At 33.7% G+C, this 25,189-nt stretch overlaps 2 protein-coding genes across 5 annotated transcripts; one reads left to right on the forward strand and one right to left on the reverse strand.

Annotated features, from left to right (window-relative positions):
- The first annotated feature begins 4,673 nt into the window (after positions 1 to 4,673).
- Positions 4,674 to 15,584, forward strand: LOC132559533 (putative RNA-binding protein Luc7-like 2). Of its 4 annotated transcripts, none has more exons than XM_060224158.1 (10): positions 4,674 to 4,804; positions 7,353 to 7,447; positions 7,970 to 8,068; positions 8,935 to 9,045; positions 10,817 to 10,960; positions 11,257 to 11,433; positions 12,506 to 12,747; positions 12,984 to 13,154; positions 13,999 to 14,157; positions 14,509 to 15,584. In XM_060224158.1, exons 1-9 carry the CDS (start codon positions 4,744 to 4,746, stop codon positions 14,144 to 14,146), a joined length of 1,248 nt encoding a protein of 415 aa, XP_060080141.1. In that variant the 5' UTR covers positions 4,674 to 4,743; the 3' UTR covers positions 14,147 to 14,157; positions 14,509 to 15,584. The 4 variants fall into 4 exon arrangements, with proteins under 4 accessions (XP_060080141.1, XP_060080144.1, XP_060080142.1 ...); XM_060224159.1 differs by having other exon boundaries at positions 4,721 to 4,804; positions 5,978 to 7,447; XM_060224162.1 differs by adding an exon at positions 5,978 to 6,036 and having other exon boundaries at positions 4,721 to 4,804; positions 7,353 to 8,068.
- A 5,103-nt stretch (positions 15,585 to 20,687) lies between these two features.
- On the reverse strand, positions 20,688 to 23,289 carry LOC132559515 (NADH dehydrogenase [ubiquinone] 1 alpha subcomplex subunit 6-like). Its single transcript, XM_060224143.1, has 3 exons — positions 23,158 to 23,289; positions 21,283 to 21,398; positions 20,688 to 21,009 (listed from the first exon to the last, which is right to left on the reverse strand). Exons 1-3 carry the CDS (start codon positions 23,282 to 23,284, stop codon positions 20,875 to 20,877), a joined length of 378 nt encoding a protein of 125 aa, XP_060080126.1. The 5' UTR covers positions 23,285 to 23,289; the 3' UTR covers positions 20,688 to 20,874.
- Between the last annotated feature and the right edge of the window lie 1,900 nt (positions 23,290 to 25,189).

Raw genomic sequence — 25,189 nt, forward strand, 5'->3', positions numbered from 1 at the left:
ACCAGAAAAGCTGTGAATCTTAGATAGGTAAAAACTGGAATTTACATCAGATGTAAGTGTCCCAGAAAAGCTGTGAATCTTAGATAGGCAAAAACAGGAATTCACACCAGAGATAAATGAATTCAAGTTTCATGAAACAGGAAGTTTGTTGGGTAAAAATGTTTTTTAAAAAATGCATTATTATTAATGGTATTTATATTTATGATGTTATTCGGTTTGATTTTTTAAAAAAACAGGTAATAGTTGAAGTTTGTTTAAAGAAAAAGCGACATGTTTTGTTAAAGAAACTGTGACATGTTTTGACTGCAGCAGTGAACTCAAAACAATAAAATACTTACAATAATATAAGAAATGAAACTGGTAATTGATAATGCTAAATCATTTTGGTAACAATGACCTTGTAAACAACCTTCATAAAGTTTAATGTCTGGTGCTTGGATGATATTCCATATCACATTTGTTCCATCAGATTAATTTACCCTCAAGTTACAGTACCCTAACATACTCAACAACAGACTGGAAAGACAATTAGCATACTGTAGCAATTTATAACAATATATAATCAATCACAACTTTGGTCCTATTATATATTTCTGTTAAACAATTAAACTATATGATAAATGACTTCAGGACATGTTAACTATTATGCATATTTAATGGTTAATCATAGTAGCATAATGGGGCAGAGTTCATCATGTTCAGGCCTTAATCAAACTTATAAGAGAATGTGTCTATTATTACACAAATGGTGCTCTTGGCTGGAACTCTTGTGATGTAGAGTAAAAAGTGGAGGTGTATAGTCTTTGACTAAGGATGGCCCTGTAAAGGACCAGCCACTTCACAAAAAGCACCAAGTAAAGTGGGGATGCTGGAAATGCAGTGTTCATAAATAATGTTATATAGTGTCTTATAGATCAAACATTAGACATGTAATAGTTCTCACTCATTGTCAATTTTTAAAACTTAACTAATGTCAATTCCCTTCTTTAATGGATATTGCCATGTGACATTTAATCAAATAAATTGTACGATATTGTATCTTGATTTACAAATAATTAAAACAGCAAGTATAGAGGACCAGATAACATCCGTGGGAAGAATTCAAACTGTTTAGTAGTTGATATGATTCCACATACTAGGTATGCCATCCACAGTCAACTATTAAACAGTTTTAATTCTTCCTGCGGATGTTGTCTGGTTCTCTATACTTGCTGTTTATACACATCTTTGAACCTGACTCTTGTATTCCACTAAGAATCCATCCAAGGACGACTGCCAAAATATCTGTATCTACCAAATGGGAAGTTTAATCTCCTTTTCTTTGTATTGAAATAATTAAAAAGTTCTCAGTGTAAATTGCAAGATATAAACATCCCTTCAACAGTTTTTGCTTATTCAGCATAATTCCAAATGAGACATCAACTTTTTCCACAACCTTGATATCAAACTGTTACACATCACTAAAACCTAATCTACTTATAATTTACAAATAATACAAAAATTCAGAACAACATCAAGAGAAATCCTGACTTTCATACATTTGATAAGTTCCTGGTACCACTACACATTTAACCTGGACTTGTGAGTAAAATTCAGCATACTGTTATTTCTAGTTCATGATTTTTTTTTTTCATTTTTTACAATATTGTATACAAAATCTTCTTTTCAATTTGATTTAAATATTCAACCTTTCACTCAAAAAAACTTTCATTTGTTTTTAAAAATGAAATTCTGTATGTACAAATGTTTTCTAATACAAAAGTCTTTTGACCATGATATTTGATATCTCTATTTCAAAGTGTTTATGTTATAGTTCTTTACATTTTTAGTTTAATCCACAAGATATCAGTATAACATAGTACACCTACCCCAATTGCTGCAAACTTCAAATTTAGATTTTGTTTTCATCACATTTTCATGTCTGAACACCTTTTTCTGTAGTTTTGTCAAGTACACTTTTTTCCGTTTTACTTGACATACTATTGAAAAAATTGTATTAATTTTGTTTTTTTTTTCACCCTTTTTCAGTCAAAAGACATGTTAACTATGATATTTAATTTTACAACATTAATGGACCCTTGTATTTAGTGAAATGAATATGTTACGGTATGAATTAAGTACCTAAACACCAATTACTTGTAGATTAGGGTAAAAATGATACCTACTTTGTATCCATTATACATTAACTATATATAAGGTTAGAAGCTTTCGAACATCTCTGTGTCATGAAAAAAATTTCGTCCAAATCCTTCAAGAAAAACCTTATTGGTCTGCTAACGTAATTGTAACGCACTCGCCTTTCACTTGTATGCGTTCGTGGTTCGATTCCCCGCGCGGATGTGAAAAGGTATGTGGTCATTTACCCATGTACTCCGGTTTCGTTCAATACTAAGACCCTATATTCGCTTCCGTCGTTGCCAACAAAAGTTATTAAAATCAACTTGAAATAGCCCATTTCGCAATTATAGTAAAATAAGTAAAATTCATTTATTATACCCCATCAATTAAATGGAAAACTAACTACGTAATGAAAAAAAATCCCATTTACATCTAGAATAAGAATATTATATATAAACAAATAATTTCAGCGAAAATCAGGTATATCTGCTACCGAGTGCAATCAATCATTTCTTACCTTGTCAAATTTTTTAGCAGTCAACAACGTCTTCCCCTCTCGATGTGTACAGCTACATTGTAGAGTGGCTAATTTTCACGTAAACACCGGTGCACTCGGCTGACGTTTCACACATGTCGCACGGCTCTTTAAATGAGTGTGGTGTTATCGGATTCGGCCAATCAGAAACCCCGATGGAACCAACTCCAGGCAAAACGACATCAGCCGATTGATGTGTAGAAAATATAGGAGTGACAGTATTTTAGTATTGGTAAATACATGTAGATCTATGATCTGAATCTATAAATAATTCCGATTTTTTTTCTATGATAGACAAAGTGAAAACGTTACAATTCTGGTCTCAAGTTAAATATCTTATATCACCTTGCTTATCGTTTTTCATTGCGTTTTTTTTCTTTTTTTTTTTATAATTTCGCAGCGAATTAAATACATAGCCCAGTGATAACCTCCGCTCTGTTGTCACTGGGCGAAATAACGATGTCTCATTTCGTGTGAACCAGGAACTTAAGCCCAGTTTGAACTTCACAATTATTATGATTTGTGATTACAGAGGGGTTAGGGGAAAAGGTTGACTCTGGACAAAGTGATGACGGATGTTTGTTTCCATGTTATCGTCCAGTAAGGCTAATATATCGACCGGAGGAATATGATCAGTTTCTTTTCTCAAGATAACAGGTATATTTCACGAGTGTCGGCTGGCGCAGTGGTAACGCACCCGCCATGACATCAGGCGCGGTGTTCGATTCCCGTCTGAACCAAACAAGCGTGATTAGTATTATAAGCCGGGACGTATAATACATCTAAATGTAAGATAACTTGTTCCTTGTTTCCTGGGGCAACGTCGGTGTGGAAGTAAGCCCGACATAAAAAAAAATCAGAAACTGACAATGTTTTATGATGGAAGAACACGATAACCGTGTTTGATTTATTTTGCTTTCAAAATTTAACTTAATGGAGCAGTTTCCTCTGCAAACACCGCTACTGATCGCGGATGTTTCTTACACGTAAAAATTTCGAAATTCCCCCGAGGAAATTTAATTTTTCTCGTATACTACGTGTCTTGTAACAAGCTCCGCCTATCTCATATATCTCTGTGTGTTCAATATCAATTGAGCTCCGCTCATCTCTCACCTAATACATCAGTTGGTTTCAGATTAATGTATTTCACTCAGTCACGCGTATAGCGTGAAACAAGAGGTCATTTTACAAAGTAACAATTGAAACGTGGCTGGCGAATTAAATTTGGCTAATTACATAGTAATTCATGTATGCTTACAAAAATGACTTCTCTCTAAAATCTAATACGTGTAAGTTATACAGTCAAACGGCGGAAAAAATGCATGAAGAAAATAAAGTTGTAATATAGAGGTAAACAATATTGATAGATATCTTAATAGTATGCTTAACTTTCTAAAAATCTATAAACGTTTGAAATTAAAACGCTTATTGAAAATGGAAAAGTCATTTCATTTTAATGAAACCAGAGACATATATAACACCAGAGACATATATATACGTCTCTGATAACACATGTATATACGTCTCTGATGAAGCTTAATTATTTGTAAAGATAAGGTGGAATGTACATGTATTTAAGTTGTGGTATTTGTACATCCGAGTAGTAGTGATGTTGATGTGTCTCAGTAAAAATAAACTACAAAACACAGGACTAAAACTCAAGCTACGGGAAACTTGGGAATATGGTTGTTTTACCCATTTACTTGTGCAATTATATAATATCACGGACTTGTATATTTAAGTCCGTGATAATATGTAGAAAGAAATCTATTATAACATTACGGTATTATTCTCCAAATTTTCTGGGAAATGATTATATATATATATATATAAATAAATAATAAAAGTTGACGTTAAGCTTTTTAGCGACAGAGTGACATGTCCATTGGTTTGCATAACGGTTAAGGCATATTGGTCTTTCTACTGCACTTTGACTTACAAATAACCCTTTAGGTACCTCAGAGGAAAAATATATAGATGGCGCTCTAAAACTGCCTCATTTTACATCCGGGGTTTGGCTACGACGCCATTTTGAGCTTTGTGGTGAACTTACGACGACCACATTTTTAAGTATTATCAAGCAATACAAAATGTCGGCCCAGGATCAAATGCGGGCAATGCTAGACGAGCTTATGGGCACGTCAAGGAATGGTGAGTTTGGACTGATGCTGGGGAGGGCAAGTGAAATGAGGACTTTTTTTTAGCCACTTCGTCCCAATGACGATTTCGGAATATTGTCTCTAGTAGAACGTAATAAAGTGTTATTAAGGACATCCCATTGTTACGGTAGGCCTAATGCAAAAAATACTAATGTGATTGTCCGAATTTCTCGTTCTCCTGTAGTGAATACATATTCAACGTTATGAAGGACTATTTCATGTGTCTTCCCATTAACGCTCGAGACGCTTTATTGATCGATTTTGTTGACGAAATGGGATAGATTTATATCCGTTTTCTTTGGAACAAGAACTCTGGGCGCGTATTGATTTGTTTCTTTTTTGATGATCTGGAATGTAGTGTTTAATCTGTTATTTATTTTCCTTTCTAATATTTACCAATTCTCTATTCATTACCCATGAAATAATTTAAAGCAAATATACATCAAATCATAAGGCGTATTATTAAGAGTCATCACGTGTAGAGTCCTCTGTTTACTCTCTCTTAAGAATATAGGTACGTGTGCCGTAAATCTATATTCTTACCAGTATATCTAAACATGTCTTTTTGCAACAATATATATCGGGGGGAAAAGATGCCTTTCCTCTCTTCAATCTTTAAGCTCAATGTATGTTACACTCGAATGTGCTCCGAATGTTATATATTTTTAAAATTTGATTATCTTCATTTTCTCACATTTGGAAGGGTTTTTTTTTCAAAATTAGAATATTTCCTCTGAGATATTTTGTAACCAAACCATCTCTTTGCATAATCCATGTCAGTTTTTCTGAATGTTGCCTTTACATTTAGGTTCAAAGAAGAGAAGGTGGTATTGCCTTGTATTTGTCACAAAAAGTTCTTTTCAAGAGAGTATTAAACATTTAACAATTTTGTTGAAATGCTGATAGCAAACTAAAGGTTTATCATATATCCATACATCTAATTACAACAAACACTAAATTTACAATACCGTGTATGTAAAAGAAATAAACAGACTACCAGATGTGTTTCTGAAAATTGAAGTCTTTGAAATTTGGTGTATAATCATTGACAGACTTCACTGATATTTCCATTTAGGTGTGATTATGCATTGGTTATATTAAGATTCCCTTGTGATGTGAAAACCATGAAAAAGTGTATTTATTATCTCCTTCCCTGTTTTTGAAGGGAGCTATTTCATGAGCTGTTTCCCAGTCAAAAATGAAAGGGTGATGAAAGGCCAAGCCGTGAGTTGACAAATCTTAGATCTCTTGCAGATATTGATTTTGTTTTCTTGTTGTTTAAGAAATTTAGTTCTCTTTATAGTTAATAATATGATAATAATGAAACATTCTCAGTGTCTTCAAGAAGGTTTGAAAATTCAGATAAAAGGATGCATGCAGAAATTGTAATTAATGATTCCTGCTGTTGAAGTACATGTAAGTGTCTTTATAGATGTAACAAGAGGAACAGTAAGTTAACATTGGATATAAATCATATCAAGCTTTTTAATTACAATTTGCTTTGACGTAATTTCAAGATAAAAGGTAAATAATTTTGAACTGTTTGTGGGAAAGCGATTTGGTGGATATTTATTTTCAGATGCAGAAGTGAAGGTTCTACTTTCAAGTAGGGAAGGCATGAATTGCTTGAAATAACCGGCCAATAGTATGTCATGTCAAGGACCTCCCTCATTCGCAGTGTGTATGTTATGAGTTAATATAAGGAACTTAAAGGAATAGATATTTGATTTAGCACAGCTTGGACTTAAAGATGATAAGATATTGGTCCCATCTTATCAATCATGCCAACAGATACACATGACTTGTGAGTAGTAAAGTGTACTGTTGGTACATACATTCAATTGAAATTCGGATAAAAATGGCAATTGATACAAGTCCAAACCATTTTGTCAGCATAAATACATAAGTCATCCTTATGAATTCAATACACTAGCAGTTGAAATTGCAACACATGCCAAGAATAAAGATGAGGGGGAAAGAGAATAAAACCTTCCAACTTTTGTGCCATTTTCTTTCATCTTGATGTCCTAACTATGATATTGTTGTATATGATGGCAACATATACCTGTTTGCTCCTATAACTTGTGATTTAAAAAAAAATTATTCACTAAAAATGCTGTTATCAAATGACATTGCATTTGTTGTGCTAATATAAAGCATAAGTTGATTGGCTGGACAGATGGAAGGGCAGATGTAAAGTCAGTAAATCACCTCTGTGGAATTTTAAATGAAAATGATGAAATGAAGTTAGGAGCAACCAGCATTTGTTGTATGAAGAAAGAAGCTTTCATATTGTGATAATAAAAAGTGTTGAATGGAATTTAGCTCTATACATATATAATAAAACATAATCGAAGTTCTGGATTAAATAACTTTATGATGCAGTTATGATTATAAAAAAAAGTTGTGAATTTTATGCCAGCTTCTTTCTTACACTATAAGATCAACTGCCTCTGTGGGAATGGCAAGCAGTGGTGAAGGAGGAATCATACTATTGTCTATGTCCTAAGCTAACCAATTTATGAATGATAAATTTTTAGGGGACACAGCAAAGTACAAAGTGAAGTTTGATGATCCTCGGGTATGTAAGAGTTTCCTGCTAGCCTGCTGTCCTCATGATATTCTCTCCAGCACGGTAAGTTGCTCTCTTGTTACCTTTATCCCACTCAGTTCATTGCCATTTGGTACGTATGATAAACCGGTTAATTTTCAACCGATTTTGGGGAAATGTTAACTTTTAATTTGATTTGGTAGAAAATGCATATGATAAGAGTAAAACACATAAAAAATACTTAACTTCCTTTTGTGTAAATCTTATGAAATTTATTTTGAAATGTATTAAATATTTTTATTCAACACAATTTTGATTAAACTCATAACTTGAAGTTCTTGTTAGCCTCTTCTCTGGATCTTCAGACATTGTTTTATGGGTTTTGTCATTCAACTCCACTCCTATGAAGTGGGTATTTTTCAGTACAAAAAAGTCTGAAAATAATAATGATTGAAAGATCCCCTGCCCATCTGTCATTGACTTGTTCTTGTCTCCTTTGTCAGATCAAATGTGATAGTTACGATACCGATGTATCTTACTTTGTTGATCTTATAGTGCATTGAACATTGATAATGTAAGTGATGATCTTCTTATCTGATTTTACAGAGGATGGATCTTGGAGAGTGTCCAAAGATTCATGACCTGGCACTGAGAGCAGACTATGAATGGGCCACCAAAAAGAAGGACTACTACTATGACATTGATGTAAGAGGTCAAGTGGGGGGTGCAGTTAATAAGCTGAAAACAGGTTTATATCTTAATGTTAAGTAGAAAATGGAAAGGGTCTTGATATAATCAGTAACAAAAAGTTATGTACAGATGTTTACCTGCAGTGAACTGAAGAAAACATTGTCATCTTAGATGTAACTTTTACCACTATGGAGTTCAAAGACAAGGTAGAGCTGAAGTCAGGGAAAAAAATATTAAGAAATGAAAGACTTTCATTTGGTGGTCACATTAACAATTGAATATAATTGTTGGGATAACATTGTCAAATTACTAGCTGGGTCTAATTACTAGCTGGGTCTAAAATTGTACTTTCAATTTTTATTGTTGGTCTCTGATTTTATGACCCAAAATTATACAAAATCATTTTAAATTGAAATACTCTTACATATGGAATGGATCTAGTTATGGAATAGCTAGAGCAATGATTTCCCTATCTAGAACAATAGTTACACAATCATATGAAATGGGAGGTTAGAAGATAATGAATAAAGATTATTTTTGGAGGTCACTGAAAATGACATGGATCAGCAGGTTGTTTGTTGCAAGCTTTATGGTGCAATATACTGCTGATATTCAAATGATGGGACTAATGTACTTTGGGTGAAGATACCTTTAAATGATACAGTAATTTTTAGTGAACTTTCATAGTATTTCATTTGTTGGCAATGATATATTCTCTGAAAGAAATGGGCTTAACATTGAATTTACAATTTTCAGGTTAAATCCACTTCCAATTAATGCTGAAAAAGTAGTTTTTAATTTGGCGTCTGATCACTATTGCATGTACAGCCCAATGAGTGGAAGTATCTTTTTTTCTGAAAAAAAAATGGTTATTTTTGAAGGCCATGGAACATCTCCAGAGTTTCATCGCAGACTGTGACAGGAAAACAGAGATGGCCAAGCGGCGACTAAAGGAGACACAAGAAGAGCTCAGCGAGGAGGCAAACCAGAAGGTAAATTTATTAAACCACTTCTGTTTCACAGACAGTACAGCTGAACTCAAATGACTGGAAGTCAAAAGGACAGACTGAATTATTAGTTTACCTGTTGGTTTGTATTAAGTGATACAGTGTAAAACAACAACAGTTTTTGGTTGTAGCTAGTTGCAGATACTAATTACACATAAACATGTATTTGAAAAAAATATGAATTTTAAATTAAACATAAGCTTAAGAAACCATAATGATCTAGATATTAATCATTTGAAACCTTCCTTACTGAAAGTGTTTGCTGGGGATTGCTTTACAGTTTTGAAGGTTAAAAGTCAAGGTCACTGTTACTATAAATAGAAAAATCAGTTAACCTGCAATAACTAGTTTCAGTGGTATAACTTGGGTTCCCTTGGGTCAATCAAACTCAAACTTTATACAATGCTGTCTTACTGGACATGCTAGCTAGACCCAGAAGTCAAAGGTTCAGGTTATTGTTGCTATGATGGAAAATCTATTTTGTTGAATAACTTGATTTTGCTGAAGCCAATCTAATTCAAACTTGATGCAATGCTTCTTAACCAGTGTGCTTGTTTGTGATAGATTGCCATTCAGGGTCAAATGTCTTTGTAACTATAAATCAAAATCACTGAGGAGAGTCATAATTTAGTTAACCGCAATTTTTCATTGAAGCAAGTTCAACAAAAAGGGAGTTATGATTTGCTTTATACCTCCAACAAAGAACTTGTTGTTTTGTATATAACTTTTCAGTTTATCTTTGAAAATATCTTATAATAGTAATTTATAATCAGATATTATCAGTATAATTAAAATCTGATGTGCTCTCCTATTATCACTTTGTTTTGGCTGTCCTAACAAAATGACAGTAGGTTGGTTTTCAATATTAGATTCAAATTAGTCTACTTATTCACTTACACCTTGAACCCTAGCCTGTAATTTATATCAAAAGTGTGTGGAGTGTTTGTTTTTGGAAACAGCTTGTTCATTCTGGTGCCTTATCAGAATCACAAAACAACCACATATTTATATGTGAGCATCTTGGGGGTCACAAAACCCCAGTCTATATAGCATCAGACTATTCAACCTAGGGTAAAGATGGATGTGTGTAGGTTTGATCCCTATTTAGGATCATTTGTTTATATCAGGAAATTCAGACTATGATCCTTTTGTGATGTCAATGTTTTGTCCTTACTTAAACAAGATTCTTTACCACACTTGTTCTTGATGGCATGTGATGGACCTGACAAGTGACTTACTTCAAAGAGTGTTGTAATAATGTTGGTCAAGTGGAGAGATTTAGGTAGTCATGAAGGCATTAAATTGGAAAGAAATCAATAAAGAATACCTTGCAAATAATGCATCATAAAAAGTCGGAAGTGATAGTAATTTATAGTAGATTATCTTCTGTTTTAATGACATCAGGGGCATAAACTGCAGATAACGTCAATTATGTTAAAGTTATGTTGTATTTAAGTTTTGAATGATTAATGATTGGTACTGTACATCTGCTTACTAAACCGTATTGTTCAAGTTTTTCATTAAAAAATATATATATAAATTCACCTCCTGTTAAGTATTGCTTTGGAATGAATAAAAAAACATTAAGCAAGCCCATCCCAAGGCTGGTAGGGTCACTTCAGCTGTACTTACTCAATGTTATATCAACTGCTGAAAAAATTGAACCCTGCTGTACTTCAAAATCTCTACCAAATGATAAACAAGGAGTCAATACAAAATATGGAAAAAAGTCATTGTTTAAAACTTCTTTATTCAGGCAGAGAAGATCCATCAACTCGGGGAACAGCTTGGGGAAAACATGGCAAAGGCAGAGACCATGGGTGCAGAAGGAGAGGTGGAGGAATCCCTTAAACTCATGGAAGAAGTAGAGGAACTTAAAAAAAACAAAAGTCTTGCTGAGGTTTGTATTAACGATAACCTAATATAAAGTAGCAGTTTGAGCTGATGTCATGTAGTTTCAGCTTCCCATTTTTGGCAAAGTCTTTTATCAGTGGGTATGATCTTTCATGTTTACATTCAAAGTTTTTTCCATTTTGCATGTAAAATCAATAATGGCAAGTATGATTAATTAAATGGCAATTATGCTGCTTTCACATACACTGATATCTGCTTACAATTAAATTGTTTGGGTGTTATGAAAATGGTTTTATATGAAGATTTTGAATTTTATTAAGTCGTATTATGTGTTATTCACAGCAAGACTACAGAAATTCAATGCCAGCTTCAAGTTACCAGCAACAAAAGTTACGTGTGTGTGAAGTCTGTTCAGCTTACCTTGGTATCCATGACAACGACAGGCGTCTAGCTGACCATTTTGGTGGGAAACTTCATTTGGGCTTCATTACAATCAGAGAAAAATTAGAAGAGTTGAAGGTATGAACAATTTTGTGCATCTTGCACTATTTCAATTGTTTTATGAAGAAATTTATAAAACGAAAACAATTTGTCATAACAACCCATGACTATGAACTTAATAAATTTCAGGTACTGTTGTATCATCAGGCTGCTTAAAGAATTGGATACTATCAACATGCTTTCTGGATTATTTTTGGTTTTTGTCTTTCTCAGATTTTTTATAATGGTTTTTTTAGTTTTGTGCTGCATCAATAGGTATGCACCATTTCAGCCTCAGGCAACAGTTCGATCCTCTTGTTCAACATAACACATGTTGACCAAAAATCTAGTCTACAAATGTTTTGTTATACCATTTACCTTAGATATCTAAGAAAATGAATCATTATAGATGAATATAAATAAGACAACATCAATTCAACAATTTTAATTCTTAAATACATTTTCAACAACACTAACAGGGATTTGTGTAAGTGTGTATTGTCAGTTATATTCATTGGTGAAAATTGTTGAATAACAACCAGGTGGTAACAAACAGTAATGAACTGTGATGTAAGCAGTCAACTTTGAGATGTTGATTGGTAACCGTTGTTCTGGGGCAAACATCTGAAATTTCAGACTTAATTCACTATAGAAAAGTATAAATAGTAAAGACATAACAAAAGTTTTTGTGGACATGAATAACCATCGGTTTGACCACCTCTTTGACATGATCACACTATTCTAATTTTTGATTGTGCAATATTTGATGTGCGATCAAAATTTGAAGTAGATAATAAATGGAACAGATTTGAAATGCCTGTTGGTGTATTATTGTATGTCAGGATGTCAGATCATGTATTTAACATCTGTAAAATTTGTATAACAAGATCATAAAGCAGTGTAGGAATCTATCAGAGATGTAATTGATTCTTTCTAGGAAAATATTTGATAAAAGTAAAATTTGTATAAACAATTTGAAACAAAGGAACTTCAGCAAATAATCATGATGGTGTATTAACATTATTTATGTACGATACCTATGCTGGCAGTGTTACCAGTGTGCATGGATATAAATTAGTGAATTACAGACAAGTAACTTTATGGTTTTCAGACACGTGTGGCTGAGAGGAGGAATTTAAGAGAAAAGGAAAGAGAGGAACAGAAGGTCAAGAGAGAAAAAGAAGATGAACCTAGGAAAAGTAAAAGTGCCAGTCCTGTGAGAAGGCGTAGTCGCAGCACCAGCAAGCGCAGCCGAAGCAGGAGTAGAAGTCGAAGAAAGAGTCGGTCCCGTAGCCAGAGTCGTGACAGGAACAGAAAACGCCGGTCACACAGTAGTTCTCGCAACAGAAGGAGGTCAGTATTGCATTCTTTTCACTTGTTAGCTTTTGACTTTCCTTTTTATGGACGGATGATTTTGGTAGGTTCTCGGGTCTAAGTGTGGAAGTATATAGAAATAAATATCAATTATTAGGAAATTGAAAATGTCAGAAATCTAAAAATAATTGTTCAATGGTTATCATTACAGATCAAAGTTAATCATAAATCAATTTTTAAGATGAAGTTTAATTATTTAGTTGTCATCTTTTCAGGTCAAGGTCAGGTGATCGTAGATCACACAAGAGGTCAAGACGTTCAAGATCGAGGTCCAGATGTAGGCGTTCACGATCACGACATTCCAGATCAAGGCGATCAAGATCACGTCGTTCAAGGTCACGTCGGTCAAGATCACGTTCCAGGTCAAGGTCACGGAGGCATAGAAGGTGACATAGATGGGCTTTATAAGATCTAACATATTAATTCTTTTTATTATGATCAAAATTTTGAGAAGTATAACAACTGTATCTATAGTAAATGGATGCAGATTAGTTGTCAATTCCAATGAAATCAAACGTTGCTAACTAACACTAATGTACGACAAAAATGCAGAGGATACCACAGTTCTCATTACTCTTTTACACTATAATTTGAAGGCAAAAACAAACATTATTAAGTTTCAAGTATTGATAGTGAATATATTGCCTAGTCCCATGCTCTTGTCTTCAAAGGATTCAAAACATATATTTATCCTTGTAAAATCAGCTTGATTTCACAGAAAGTGTGAGAGACATCATTTTTGGTTCTGAAAATTTGAAGTGGGAAAGTTGACTATTACTCTACATATGTAATAAAATGGTTAAACAATAGATCAGGATGTGGGTTGCCATGCATGTCTTAAATAGGTTGTCAAAAGAGCCTGTTTCTTTGCGTACCTGAAAATGATTTCATTCTTCAGAACTCGAAGCCAGATTCTTTGTGGGTTTACAGACAGAAAAGAAAAAAACAACTATTTCATGTCCAAAAAAAGTGGGGGGATTCGCCTTGAGTCTGTTGGTGTTTTTTGTAGGTCTTCAGCTTAGATGTAATAAAAAAACAGATTCTTTCTGCCCAATATTAAATCTGATTTTTTCCCATCTGCTGTTGTTTGTGGTGTCCCATCGTTCCAGTCTCTATATGACTTCAGTTTTTACTTCGGCATTAATTCCTGAACAGATGAAAGAAAAGCTTATACAGAATTATAGCTTCAAAGTCAGTATCTCCTCAATATATTGTTGTTTGTTTATTCAGGAGATCAAGGTCAAGGTCCAGACGTTCTAGAAGCAGATCAAGGTCAAGGAGGCATCATCGCAGATCACGATCAGGGTCCCGCAGAAGTAGAAGTTTACAGCGCAGAAGAGATTCAAGATCTAGATCCCGAGACAGTAACCACTCATAGCTTCCTATTAGGTTTGTACATTTATGTCTTAAACTCAACAAAGCCATCTAAGATATTTAAATGTTGTAACAATTTCATGTCTATAGCAAAGCTTCAAATTGCTTGCATTGAAACTAGGATAATGATAGATGATGTATACATTTTATTATACTAAGAGGATGAGCACTGTACCAAATTCAGGACCTGAATCCCTTAATTACTGAGTTATTGCCCTTGGTTAAAATTATGTATCCAATTAAGTTGTTTAGGCAGCCCCTTGGTTAAAATTATGTATCCAATGAAGTTGTTTAGGCAGCATTCATCAGTTTCATGATAATCGTGTTGTCGTAAATTATTGTAATAGAATGTATTTTACTTTTCAGATTCAGAGGATGAAAGTGCTTGCAAGAAAAAAGGAGAAACCAGACAAACTGGACAGTTGGAAAAAAACCATTAATGCAGCCAACTGTGCATTTGTTTCAGTTGTACAATTATCCAGTGGATATAGGGGGATTTCATTTGTACATAATATGGACACGAAATTTTTCCATCTATACATATTAAATGAGAACATCAAGTGAGACTTTTAACATTCTAATTATGTATCCCCATCTATGACAGATGATTGTAAGAAATGACTGAAATGATTTTCATCAGAATTGCATTCATATTTTGTTTTCCCCAGAGTTGCAAGGTGTTTATTTACGAATGAAACTTGATGGATAGTAATAATTCATAAGTACAGATTTCAGTTGCATATGATAAAAGTGTTTTTATACATTGTAGTTTTAATTTGTACATGGTAACTCTGTTCATGAGGAACAGGTTTTAATCATTGTATAAAGTCATCGAAAATTATTGCATATCTTTTATCGGGTGATTTTGAATTGTAACTGAACAGTAGATTTCCAAGAGTCCCAACGAAAGCATACCATTATTCTATATATTGCCTTTAAATATCAGCCACAAAAGTCTCACAAGTTTATGCAATGACACACTGCATGTCTTGTCATTATGGTTTCCTTTAGAATAATAATGGAGCTTATAAACATCCCTCACATTGCTCTTAATTGAAATAGGATGGTAATATATCATATTTCTATCAAAAATATTTGTAAGGAAAGCTACATGCCCCTGTGGCCTATTGTTTATATAAGATGTGAAAAAATAAAGCATGTAATATAGAGTTTATTGAGGTGGTTGATGGGCAGTTCACTTTTTAATTCTTTAAAAAAGGTTTGGCCTAATTGCACTGAGATGTAAAATGAAAATTGCCTAAAGGAAAGCTTATGTAATTAAACATATTCTTAAGGTTTAACTTGGAATTTGAAAGTAAACATGATTGTAGATATTGGATCACTTTTCATTTGAAACACACATACTTTTCTAATGTTGAACATGTTTGTTATTATATGATGAAGGCTCATATTTTAATTTCAATAAAAGCTATTGCCCTTAATTTCTGTCTTGTTATGATTTTCTGCCTATAGAGGAGGCAAGATAATATTCAACTTTTACAAGAATACATATTTCAGCCATGGCTGACAGATTTTGTATGCAAAGTGTCTTTCAATTGTAGATTGTTGTACATCAAAATATCCCACATTACATTCTTGCAGTCCAATTTTTGTCACCGCCTTGTCCAAGACTTGTATGCTACATTATCTGCAATTGACATCTTGTCAGGTGGCATATCTCGTCCTAAGGCTAAAGGACAGTAGTTTTGTAACAAAATTCTACTTTCTGAAATCTGATCTTGTGCCATATGATACATAGTTTTGATTTATGCTTGCACCAGAAGAGGATTTTTTTTTTTTTTTTTTTTTGAAAAAAATTCTTTGGAGAAAAGTGAGTTTTTTTTTCAGTACTCTGTACTAAGTCTTCGTATTATTGAGATGTAAAACATGTACACAGGTGCTAATTCATGAGGTGACATGAACATGTTGATTTTGATGCACTTCAAGCACATATATTTTTAAATTGCTTTGGCTAAACTTGGTAAACATGCAGGATTCCAAACAGCAAAATCCATAATTACAATTGATAATGAGAAGTGAAGGAAACTTGAAATGTTACTACATCACAGTTTGTAGTGTCCTGAAATTAGGTCACTGTGATCCTCACTTTCAGATGGTCAAAGTGAAATTGACTGGGTCATACCTGTGAAAGATATATAGACTGCATCATTCACAGAATGTGTACAGTGCATTGAAATTAGGTTTTATTGTGACGAAAGCTTTGGAACATTGGGGATTGATTGACTTCAAACATACTTGCATCACCAGCAGGTGAAGTGGTGCGAGTTGAAATCGGGTCACTGTGACCTTCACCTAAAAGTTAAAAGTTAGTAAAAAAGTGCAGTTTTTCATGCAGAATAGAACTTTACAGATAGAATAATTAATTCTATCTTCTATCTTGGAATAACTTGCATGAAAGTCATGATTCCATGTTGGTGTTGTCAAGTCAAGATCAAACTGAAATGTTAAAGCATTTTGTATTTCATTCCTGTCTGAAGCAAATTTGATTAAAACCAATTGATAAGTCGCTTGATCAATAGACATTGTCAAAATATTAAAGAACAAAATGCTTTTGTCAACGGAGATAAGATTTTGTCCACCAAAACAACTTTAAGACTTGTTATTTTTAACAAGAAATAATGGATTTTGATACTAAATGCAAAGTTGCAAGCTGAGTCTTACAGAATATATTTGAACCATATCTTAACTTGTCTTGGACAGCTGAGAACGTCTATGTGTAGGGATCAGTACCAGCCTAACTTTGTAGAACAAGTGCTTTATGAAAGTGTATGCTTAGGATTGCTTTTCGTGTGTGAAGGTCAACATCACCATAATGTTAGTTAGAATGTCAAATTTCATATATATACAAATTTTCCCACCCATATGCATTTAAACCGTTTGGAGACTTACTTGTGTAGCAAATTTTAGAGGAAATCTGATGACCACCATAGTAAATTCTACATTGATGCCTGCCTTCACATGATGAAAGACTTAATTATTACAGACAAAGTATCAGTAACAGCTCGCCTAACCATGGCTTGGAATCCTTAACTTTTTCTTATAACCTCTGAAGCGTTATTCTGTAAAGTGATATATTTGGTTTATAGCTTCCTGAGATTACCAAACAGTGTGAAATAAATTGTCATTACAAATATTTAAGGTCACAGAGGTCAAATTTGTTTCAATAAACAACTTTTGATTAAAAAGCAGGAGGTCTAAAATCATGATTCAAATATATATTTGGCAGGCTACTTCCTGGGATTAAGCTTGACAAAGTTGTCAGTTTTTATTGCTCCTACACAGAACACTACAAGTTTGTCTTGAACCCAAGTATGCCAGTGACATTTGATGCAGCATGTTGCATAGCAGACACTGTCCAGGAGTCTGAACCAGTAGTGTAGAGATGTTGGTAGTATTAATACACTAGTGTTATAATGTCAACAACTATCGTTAACTTGGAGTAAAAACAAACTTGGTCCATATTCAAGGTCTAGAGTCAAATATTGCCTTCAGCTCAATAACCTTTGATCAATCCCACACAAGCTGACCAAGTCCGTGACAAAATTAATTCAGATTGATTTGAGATATTGTGTAGAAACAGAAGTATCAGATTTTTCCACTTCAATAGTGATTTCCTCTCGTGTAACATCAAAATTTTAAGAGATTCCCCAAATGTAACATTTCATTGGAATGACGTCATGAGCATTTTCTTGATGAAAAAAAAAGATGTTTCACATTACTAGAAGTAAAAGTGTAAATACAAGTCATTTTTTTTCACATCTTATGGAATCGGTTGACGTAAGAAGACTTATTCCAAACTTATTGTGATTGGATATCTTAATTAGTTTGTCCCTATTCTTCAATTGGCCTGCGTACCATGTAGTATTCAAGCAACGGACATCAAGAACTTACTGAATTGCAACTATGGTAATGGTGCTGGCTCTAATTCTTCATCTATAACTGATCCTGGATACAAGGCAGTCACTGAACTCTCCTGGCCTCAGACCTGCAGAGCTTGAAGTCTTCTATCATTCTGTTGTTACAAGAAGCCCAATGAACTAAGAGACAACACTCTTTGATGGGTTTATTCTGGAAACGTTCATGTTCATATTAAACATATGTTTTCTTTACAGTATACTTTTATTTGAAGCAGGTGAAATTTCAAATAAGTTGCCCCATTTGACCTTTGTTACATTAAATGTATTCAAAGAAATGAATTTGAAGAAATAATTCGACCAATATTGGTATCCCTCTATCCCGGTATATAAGCAGTCCAATATGATTACTGGGTTCACTGGTTATTAAAAATTCCTTTTCAGTTTTCAACACCTCTGACCCTAGTAAAACCTTGAAAGTGGGGCAAGGTTGTTTATTTGGACAAACTTGGTAGCATTCTGATATCATAATTGAGATGAAAGTATTTAAGAATTTTAACACATTTGATCATGTAACCTAGAAGGTCAAATAATGGAATGAGCTTGACATGATAATGACCAAGAGCCTTTTGCTTTTTGAGAAATTGTTTGCCGTTTTAAACACCTGTACCCATGTGACCTTGAAAGAGGGTCAAGGTCGCCAATATGAGCTTGTTTGATAATCCTTTATCCCGGCTTGCTACTGACTAAACATGGATCTTGGAATCTTGGTATTCAATTGAGAAAGCATTAAATGGAAATGTTGCCCTTTCAGAAGGTGCACAGTCATAAAATTGTAAAAATGACAGTTGGGTCATTTGACTACAGCTACCGTTTCCTCTATCACAGTTCATAAACTTATGAATTTCAAACTTCTTGTCAAATTCCACAAGTGGAATTTAGCTGAAGCTTGCCTGGAAGGAACTCAAGATTCAGGAGTTTGAAAACCAATATAGCTATATTATTGAGAAAAAAATTATGATAATTTCTTCTCCGGTTCCATTGGTGGAAACATTAAGTAAAGAAGGAAAGAAAGCCGACATAGCATTGTTACATTTTGGCCTAGTGCAATGTGCATCATGGCAGTCACAGTGACCATTTTGTAACATGATTGCAACATTAAAGCTTTACTAACCATGTTACAAGTTTGAAACTTCTCAAACTTCACCTGATGGATTGAATTGAAACTTTACAGGAATAATGCAAGGTCATCCATTTTTTAAATTCTGAAATGAAAAATTGGTCACTATGACAGCCAAATTGAAAACCCCTATTTTGAATACCAAGCCGCAACTAGTGGAGAGTCCAAGGACATGGTGCCTACAAAATGATGTTTTTCAGGCACATCAGGAAGTTTGACATGGCAGCTACTTTCAGCATGATTGCATAATCATGGTTTTCCTGATCAACCCACATATTAACTTGCCTTGTTCAGGTTCACCACCATGACATCTGTCATAAAAAGTTGAAGTTTGCCAGATAGCAACCACGTACATGTATTTTTGCATGCTGAAGTTTGCTTGTATTATTTTTTTTGGGAACAAAGTAGATCTTTCTTAAATTTCATATGTCAACTACATTTGTTTCCAGGTTGTCCATGATCCAGATTGGGACAGAAAAAAAATGGCTGCCAGTCAACTACAATATATATCTGATTTCCATTGCTGAAATATCACGATTTCTTGAGAAGTACAAAATGAATATTTTTTGTTCAAATTTCATAAGACTCCGAATGACCAATATCTGAATTGATAAAGTGAAAAATGGACGCCAGGTGACCATCTTGGATTTTGGCAGTTATAGTTCATTATTGCTTCTCGAAAACTAATGAATGAATCTTTCTCAAGTTTCATACATAGACTACCATTGATACATTACCCTGCATGATAAAATTCAGATCTGAATGGAAAAAAACAAGATGGCTTACAGACTGCCATCTTGGATTTTGAGTGCTCCATTATCATGTCTCTATACGAGTATTAAATTCTCAATTTCAAACAGTAAATTGGTTTTAGAAATTTTGTTATCAATGTTTTTCACAACCATTTTTTTCCCTTAAATATATTTTTTAGTCAACTTGTACGAACTTTTACATTCTCAATTTTTCTTGCTGATCTAAAAAAATCTCTATGGGATCTCTTGTGAAAAAATTGATTGAACCTTGATACTGTGTAAAGAACAAAATTAAACATACAATGCTGAAAAATCAGAATTCTTTCATTATCGGTACCACTCTAGCTATTTCATTGCTAGTGTCTTTATAGTCATGACCATTAAATGGCCAATGGAACACTGATGGTGTTTAAATTTCCCTGATCAAACTATTAATCAAGAACATTTTTGAAAACTGGGTTGATGTAAAATCTCATCAATTGGAGAAGACATCTATGGCATACAATCTAAATATTAATCATGTTATTGTTTTATTCTCAAATTGATGACATAATATAAATTGGTAAAAGAGTTAGAGGTATACATTATTGTAAGAGTTCTGTTTTCTGGTATTTGGTGCTATTTTGAGATTTTGGCATTCAGAGTTATTTATCTTACAACTCTAAACTTCATGACATGTGATCATCGTTAATTCTGTAATTGATTAAAAACATAATAACAATAAAGTATGAACACAACTGATTTTTAACATCTTAACATTTATTTACACATATCTATTCATACTGACACATTTCAAATTGTGATGTTCCAACTTTTCAAGTGTTGAGATTTTTTCAGGTTTTTTTTTCTAAGAAAACACCAACATTTCCATACCAGGATCAAAACACGCAAGTTTCAGTTTATTTACATGTTGCACTAGAATGGGTTAATGTTCATGACCTTCATAAAATTTGGACAAAAAGTCTTTAGATTTGGCTGCTTCCGAATGGTCATCAAATAGCTGCATAACATGGTTTCTCTGTTTCCAGTTGTTAACTGTTTCCATAAGCTCCATCTGGCCCTGAAGAAGAAACATTATATTGTTCTTATATCATTATTTGTGAAAACATTATGGGTAAATTACTGTTACATAGCTTCATAATGTAACGCTACAGCTTTTTCCATTAAAATGTTCAAAGGCGTTAACTATAGAATATTGAGATGCTGTCTTCATAATTGATGTAAGTGAAGTGGTACAAGTAAAACAACTAATAATACATGATTTTGAAAATTCTGAACCAACTTGAAAATTGGCGATTCTGTGGCTTAGAAATGAACATTATTATCGATGTACCTTTATGACTATCATGTCGATAACACGAAGATCTGAGAGATCTTTGTTTTTGTTGAATTGACTCCTCAAGCGGCTTTTACATTGTTTTGTTGTCAGTGGTATATGGAAATTTGTTACTGCAATGAAAAGTAATCATGCTAGTTAAGTTTGTTGCTTTACAATTAAATGCATTAGTGAGAGTTGTTAAAATGACAAAGAAAATACATGTAATGACATATCGACAAAATCCTCATTAAAATTCAAATACAAGGAAACTAACACTAAATATGAACAAACATTCTTGAAAAAGTACAAGGAAAATAAGACCAGTTGTTCCATATCTTCAATACTCCAGGGATTACATTCACTTTTGACTCTTGCTCTCTGCACCTCTGGAACATGTCATGGCAAAAAAGAAGGCACAAGCGAAGTAATTTGATTGGTTCTACTAGAAAAAAAAAGACCAATCACAAGCTGATATGCTTCTTATGAAGATTATAAAGGAGCAACACCAAACTTCAAAGCAAGTACAATATAACATTATGTGATCTTGAGATTCGTTTGATGTACATAAAAGGATCAAACTAGTATTTTGGTCTTGTTCACAAGATGTTGCACATGGAACCTTCAATTTTGCCAGGACAAATTCCAGGGGTGCAGAGAGTGAAAGTGATCATAATCCCTGGAGTATTGAGGATGGATGTTCCGAAAGGAACTTCTTGTTCATTGACAACATCTGCCATATAAAGCTTGGTCAATAAAAGTCAGATTATGGAAAAACACGTTCCTTCTCTGCAACTCAATAAGATTTAAAACTGGGTTACCAGCATGGTAATTCATAAATGCTTCATCAGCTGAGTGACATAGACCACACTGACCTGCTCCTATTAAGGGGTGTTTGAGTCAAAAATGCCATTATGTATTTTATTCCCATAAATATGTTTCACCAAAATAAAGTGGTTTAAACTACTCAACAATGTTTGAGGTTCAACAAGACAAGAAACATTTGAAAGGAGTCGTGTTGCAGATTTTCCAATGTAATCAGGCAAATCAAGACTCCTTATGTGACCCCAAAATACCTCAATTCATCATGTAAGCTTACAAAGAATTTGTTACATTTTCTACTCAGCTAGTGAATCACAATATGTATAGATATTATGGACCCAGCATCCATCATATGTGCACCCTTATCCACAAGATTGTATGGTGTCAATAAATCATAATTTACACATTAAAACGTCAAAAAATTATAATCAACGGGTTGGGATTACTTGGGTTTGCGGAAACTCCAACATGATCTCTCATTACAGAGGATTTTCCCCTCTTTTCTCAGACACATTGGTATACGGGCAACTTCTAAAATGCATTTTAAAAATAACAAGATAACAAGATGGCAGTTTTTTTTCCATTCACATGCTGAGTTGATATATTCATATGATAAACAACATTTGCAAACAAAAATTTTGGGAATTCTTGCATTTGTTAAATTGATTTACTCACCTGTACATGCTTTTACTGTGGCTAAACATTTGATTACAACATACAGTGTATGGTTTATTGAATTTCAAACAAATTAGACGAGTGATATTTTAATTGTTGCTTACAAATGTAGTTGAAAACGTAAACCTGAAGTCTTCTTGGTCAATTGTGAACGTGCCATTTTTGTATTTACAAATAAATATTTTAAGACTTGCGTGCACACAAACGTGCGTGAGTTCGGGGGATTTTAATCATCGGTAATGAGAGAATGTGTCGGAGTTTCCAGTGCAGATCAAGTATGTTTTCAGCCTATTCACGTCTGTCCCTGCCACTATCAGGACAGTGAACCTAACGATAACCGGCTACTAACGGTTGCACTTCCATTCGGTAAACTAAGCAATGTCCAAAAATATATACCTATATATGGTAGCTGTCTGTACCAGGCTCTATATAAATTCAAAACTCTTCTCCGTGATTCTATCTTGTTGACAGAAAGGATAGGTTTTACTTCTTGTATCCCTCGCTGTACAACCTTGGACGCCATCTTGGATGACCTCGCCGATTATAAAGGGAGATAAGTGTTGCAATTTAAAAAAGAAAAGAAATAGTTGCCTCCCTTGATCTGAGAAACCATTCACGGAAAGTTCCTATGACATTATATTAGATTATTTTTCGTCTTTTTTAAATTAGATTTTTCTTGCACTTTTCTTGATTGGATGAAATATGTGTCAGAAAACTGATATAACAATGAGCTTAGATATAGATTTTTAGTCTGTGGAGTATTGGAATTTCCTTTGATTTATGAGGAAAAAAAGTACTAACAAAATTGAGTCCTTCTTAAGAAATTACTTAAAATAAAATTGTAATATTTATCAGTTTGGTTGTTATTGTTATGCAGTTAATGAAGAGACGATTGGATGAAGCTTCGTTTTTGCCTTCCAAATATGACAAGTGTATAATTGTGTTGCTAGTACAGTCTTGTGTTTTACTGGTCGTATGCAGTAGCTTCGAACGTCCTCGGAGCCTAAGAGTCGAGGTCATCTGGACTATAAGTGGGCCAAGGTCACTTACTTTAGCATATTATCGGACATTTATCCTGACCTTCGGTATCTTGTTTAGAGAAGACGCCATTAAAATACTTACCCACTTTCGACTGTAGTGAACTTGAATGTGGGTAAAATGATGTGGTGAACTAGTCCCAATGGTTTTGACGTTATATCGACTATTTTGGTACCGACTAGGAATCATCGAATCCAGATCGAAAAAAGTCTATAGGACCGAACGTGAGAGTAGTTCGAACTATAAGTTGACAAATATATGAACGTTTAATTCAGTAGATATCAATTTCTAACTTATTTGACACCTGCTCTACAAATATCATCAAAATGCAAAGGTATTTGGTCATAAGTATGTCGAGAGCAAAGACTATCATGCCACTGTCTGACTCGGGTTCAAATCGGAGTTAGGATGTTTGCTGCTCTAAGGAGGTGTCATCTGCAAACGAGTATAGGAATCAATAACAGTCAATATAACATATATAATAATTACTAAAAGGATATATGTCACAGTTTTGACCAATATATAGTCCCCAGCGTGAACTTGTAGTATTGTAGTTGACTTCGGCCTTGGATACATTTCCCAAATTACTCTATAATATAAGCAATAATTCCATTTCGTCCTAGCATAATTAGTAAGCCCTTATGTCACATTGTCAAAGACTTTGAAGTAGTTTGTGACTCGCCAAATCTGGACCGCAAATCTTGTTTGTGTTCTCTACACATTGAGTACATCTGCAACATCATTAAGTAAGATATATAAATTTTGTATTAAAGAATATAGAGGTATTTCTTCTGTTGTAAGTGCTGTATCTCCTTCCTAAAGGAAAGTTCATTCACAGGAAAAAAACTATTGAAGACATTAGCTTGGTCTTTAGGAGAGCAGCGTATAACATTAGCATGGCATACTGGGAGATATCGACAAACAGAAGACAGCGTACTAAACTGCTTTGAGAAGAGTCAAATTCCTTCCATATGCTTTTTCATCAAGTTGGTACAATGTAATAAGCAACCTTAGATTTACGTATCAGGGATATTCCGGATACTCTCCGTTTTTCCGTTGCATTACGTATATCCTTCGTTCTTACGTCTATCAAGAGTGGTTGATGAAAGCTGATAATTTATTTCGTAACTGTTTTAAAATTGATAAAAATCATAATTATCAGGTGTGTATTTTTAGTCTCGAGATTCAATTAGTAACCAAATGACTACTGGCTGTATAAATTTGTTATCATGATTGTCCAAAACAGATTACCAGAGGTCTTTCCCTAGTTCACCAGTAGGCCTTATTTGGCCCTTTAATAGTCTTGCATGTTTAATTTTGAGACTGATCAAGAAAATACTATGGCCTTCAAGTAACTGTCCTGAATTGTGAATGTTATTGCAATGTTTTA

The sequence above is a fragment of the Ylistrum balloti genome, unplaced genomic scaffold, assembly GCF_031769215.1.
Source record: "Ylistrum balloti isolate Yb309-2 unplaced genomic scaffold, AGI_CSIRO_Ybal_v1 Utg370928, whole genome shotgun sequence".
Classification (NCBI taxonomy): domain Eukaryota; kingdom Metazoa; phylum Mollusca; class Bivalvia; order Pectinida; family Pectinidae; genus Ylistrum; species Ylistrum balloti.

What these genes read in the sequence shown, in the direction of transcription:
- LOC132559533 (XM_060224158.1), top strand. Translation starts at nt 4,744, where the DNA reads ATGTCGGCCCAGGATCAAATGCGGGCAATGCTAGACGAGCTTATGGGC. An exon ending in TATGGGCACGTCAAGGAATG is followed by an intron (nt 4,805 to 7,352) that starts GTGAGTTTGGAC and finishes ATAAATTTTTAG; the next exon opens with GGGACACAGCAAAGTACAAA. An exon ending in AGGTCACGGAGGCATAGAAG is followed by an intron (nt 13,155 to 13,998) that starts GTGACATAGATG and finishes TTGTTTATTCAG; the next exon opens with GAGATCAAGGTCAAGGTCCA.
- LOC132559515 (XM_060224143.1), bottom strand. Translation starts at nt 23,284, where the DNA reads ATGGCGTCCAAGGTTGTACAGCGAGGGATACAAGAAGTAAAACCTATC. An exon ending in CAGACAGCTACCATATATAG is followed by an intron (nt 21,399 to 23,157) that starts GTATATATTTTT and finishes TTTTCATTGCAG; the next exon opens with TAACAAATTTCCATATACCA. An exon ending in TCGACATGATAGTCATAAAG is followed by an intron (nt 21,010 to 21,282) that starts GTACATCGATAA and finishes TTTCTTCTTCAG; the next exon opens with GGCCAGATGGAGCTTATGGA.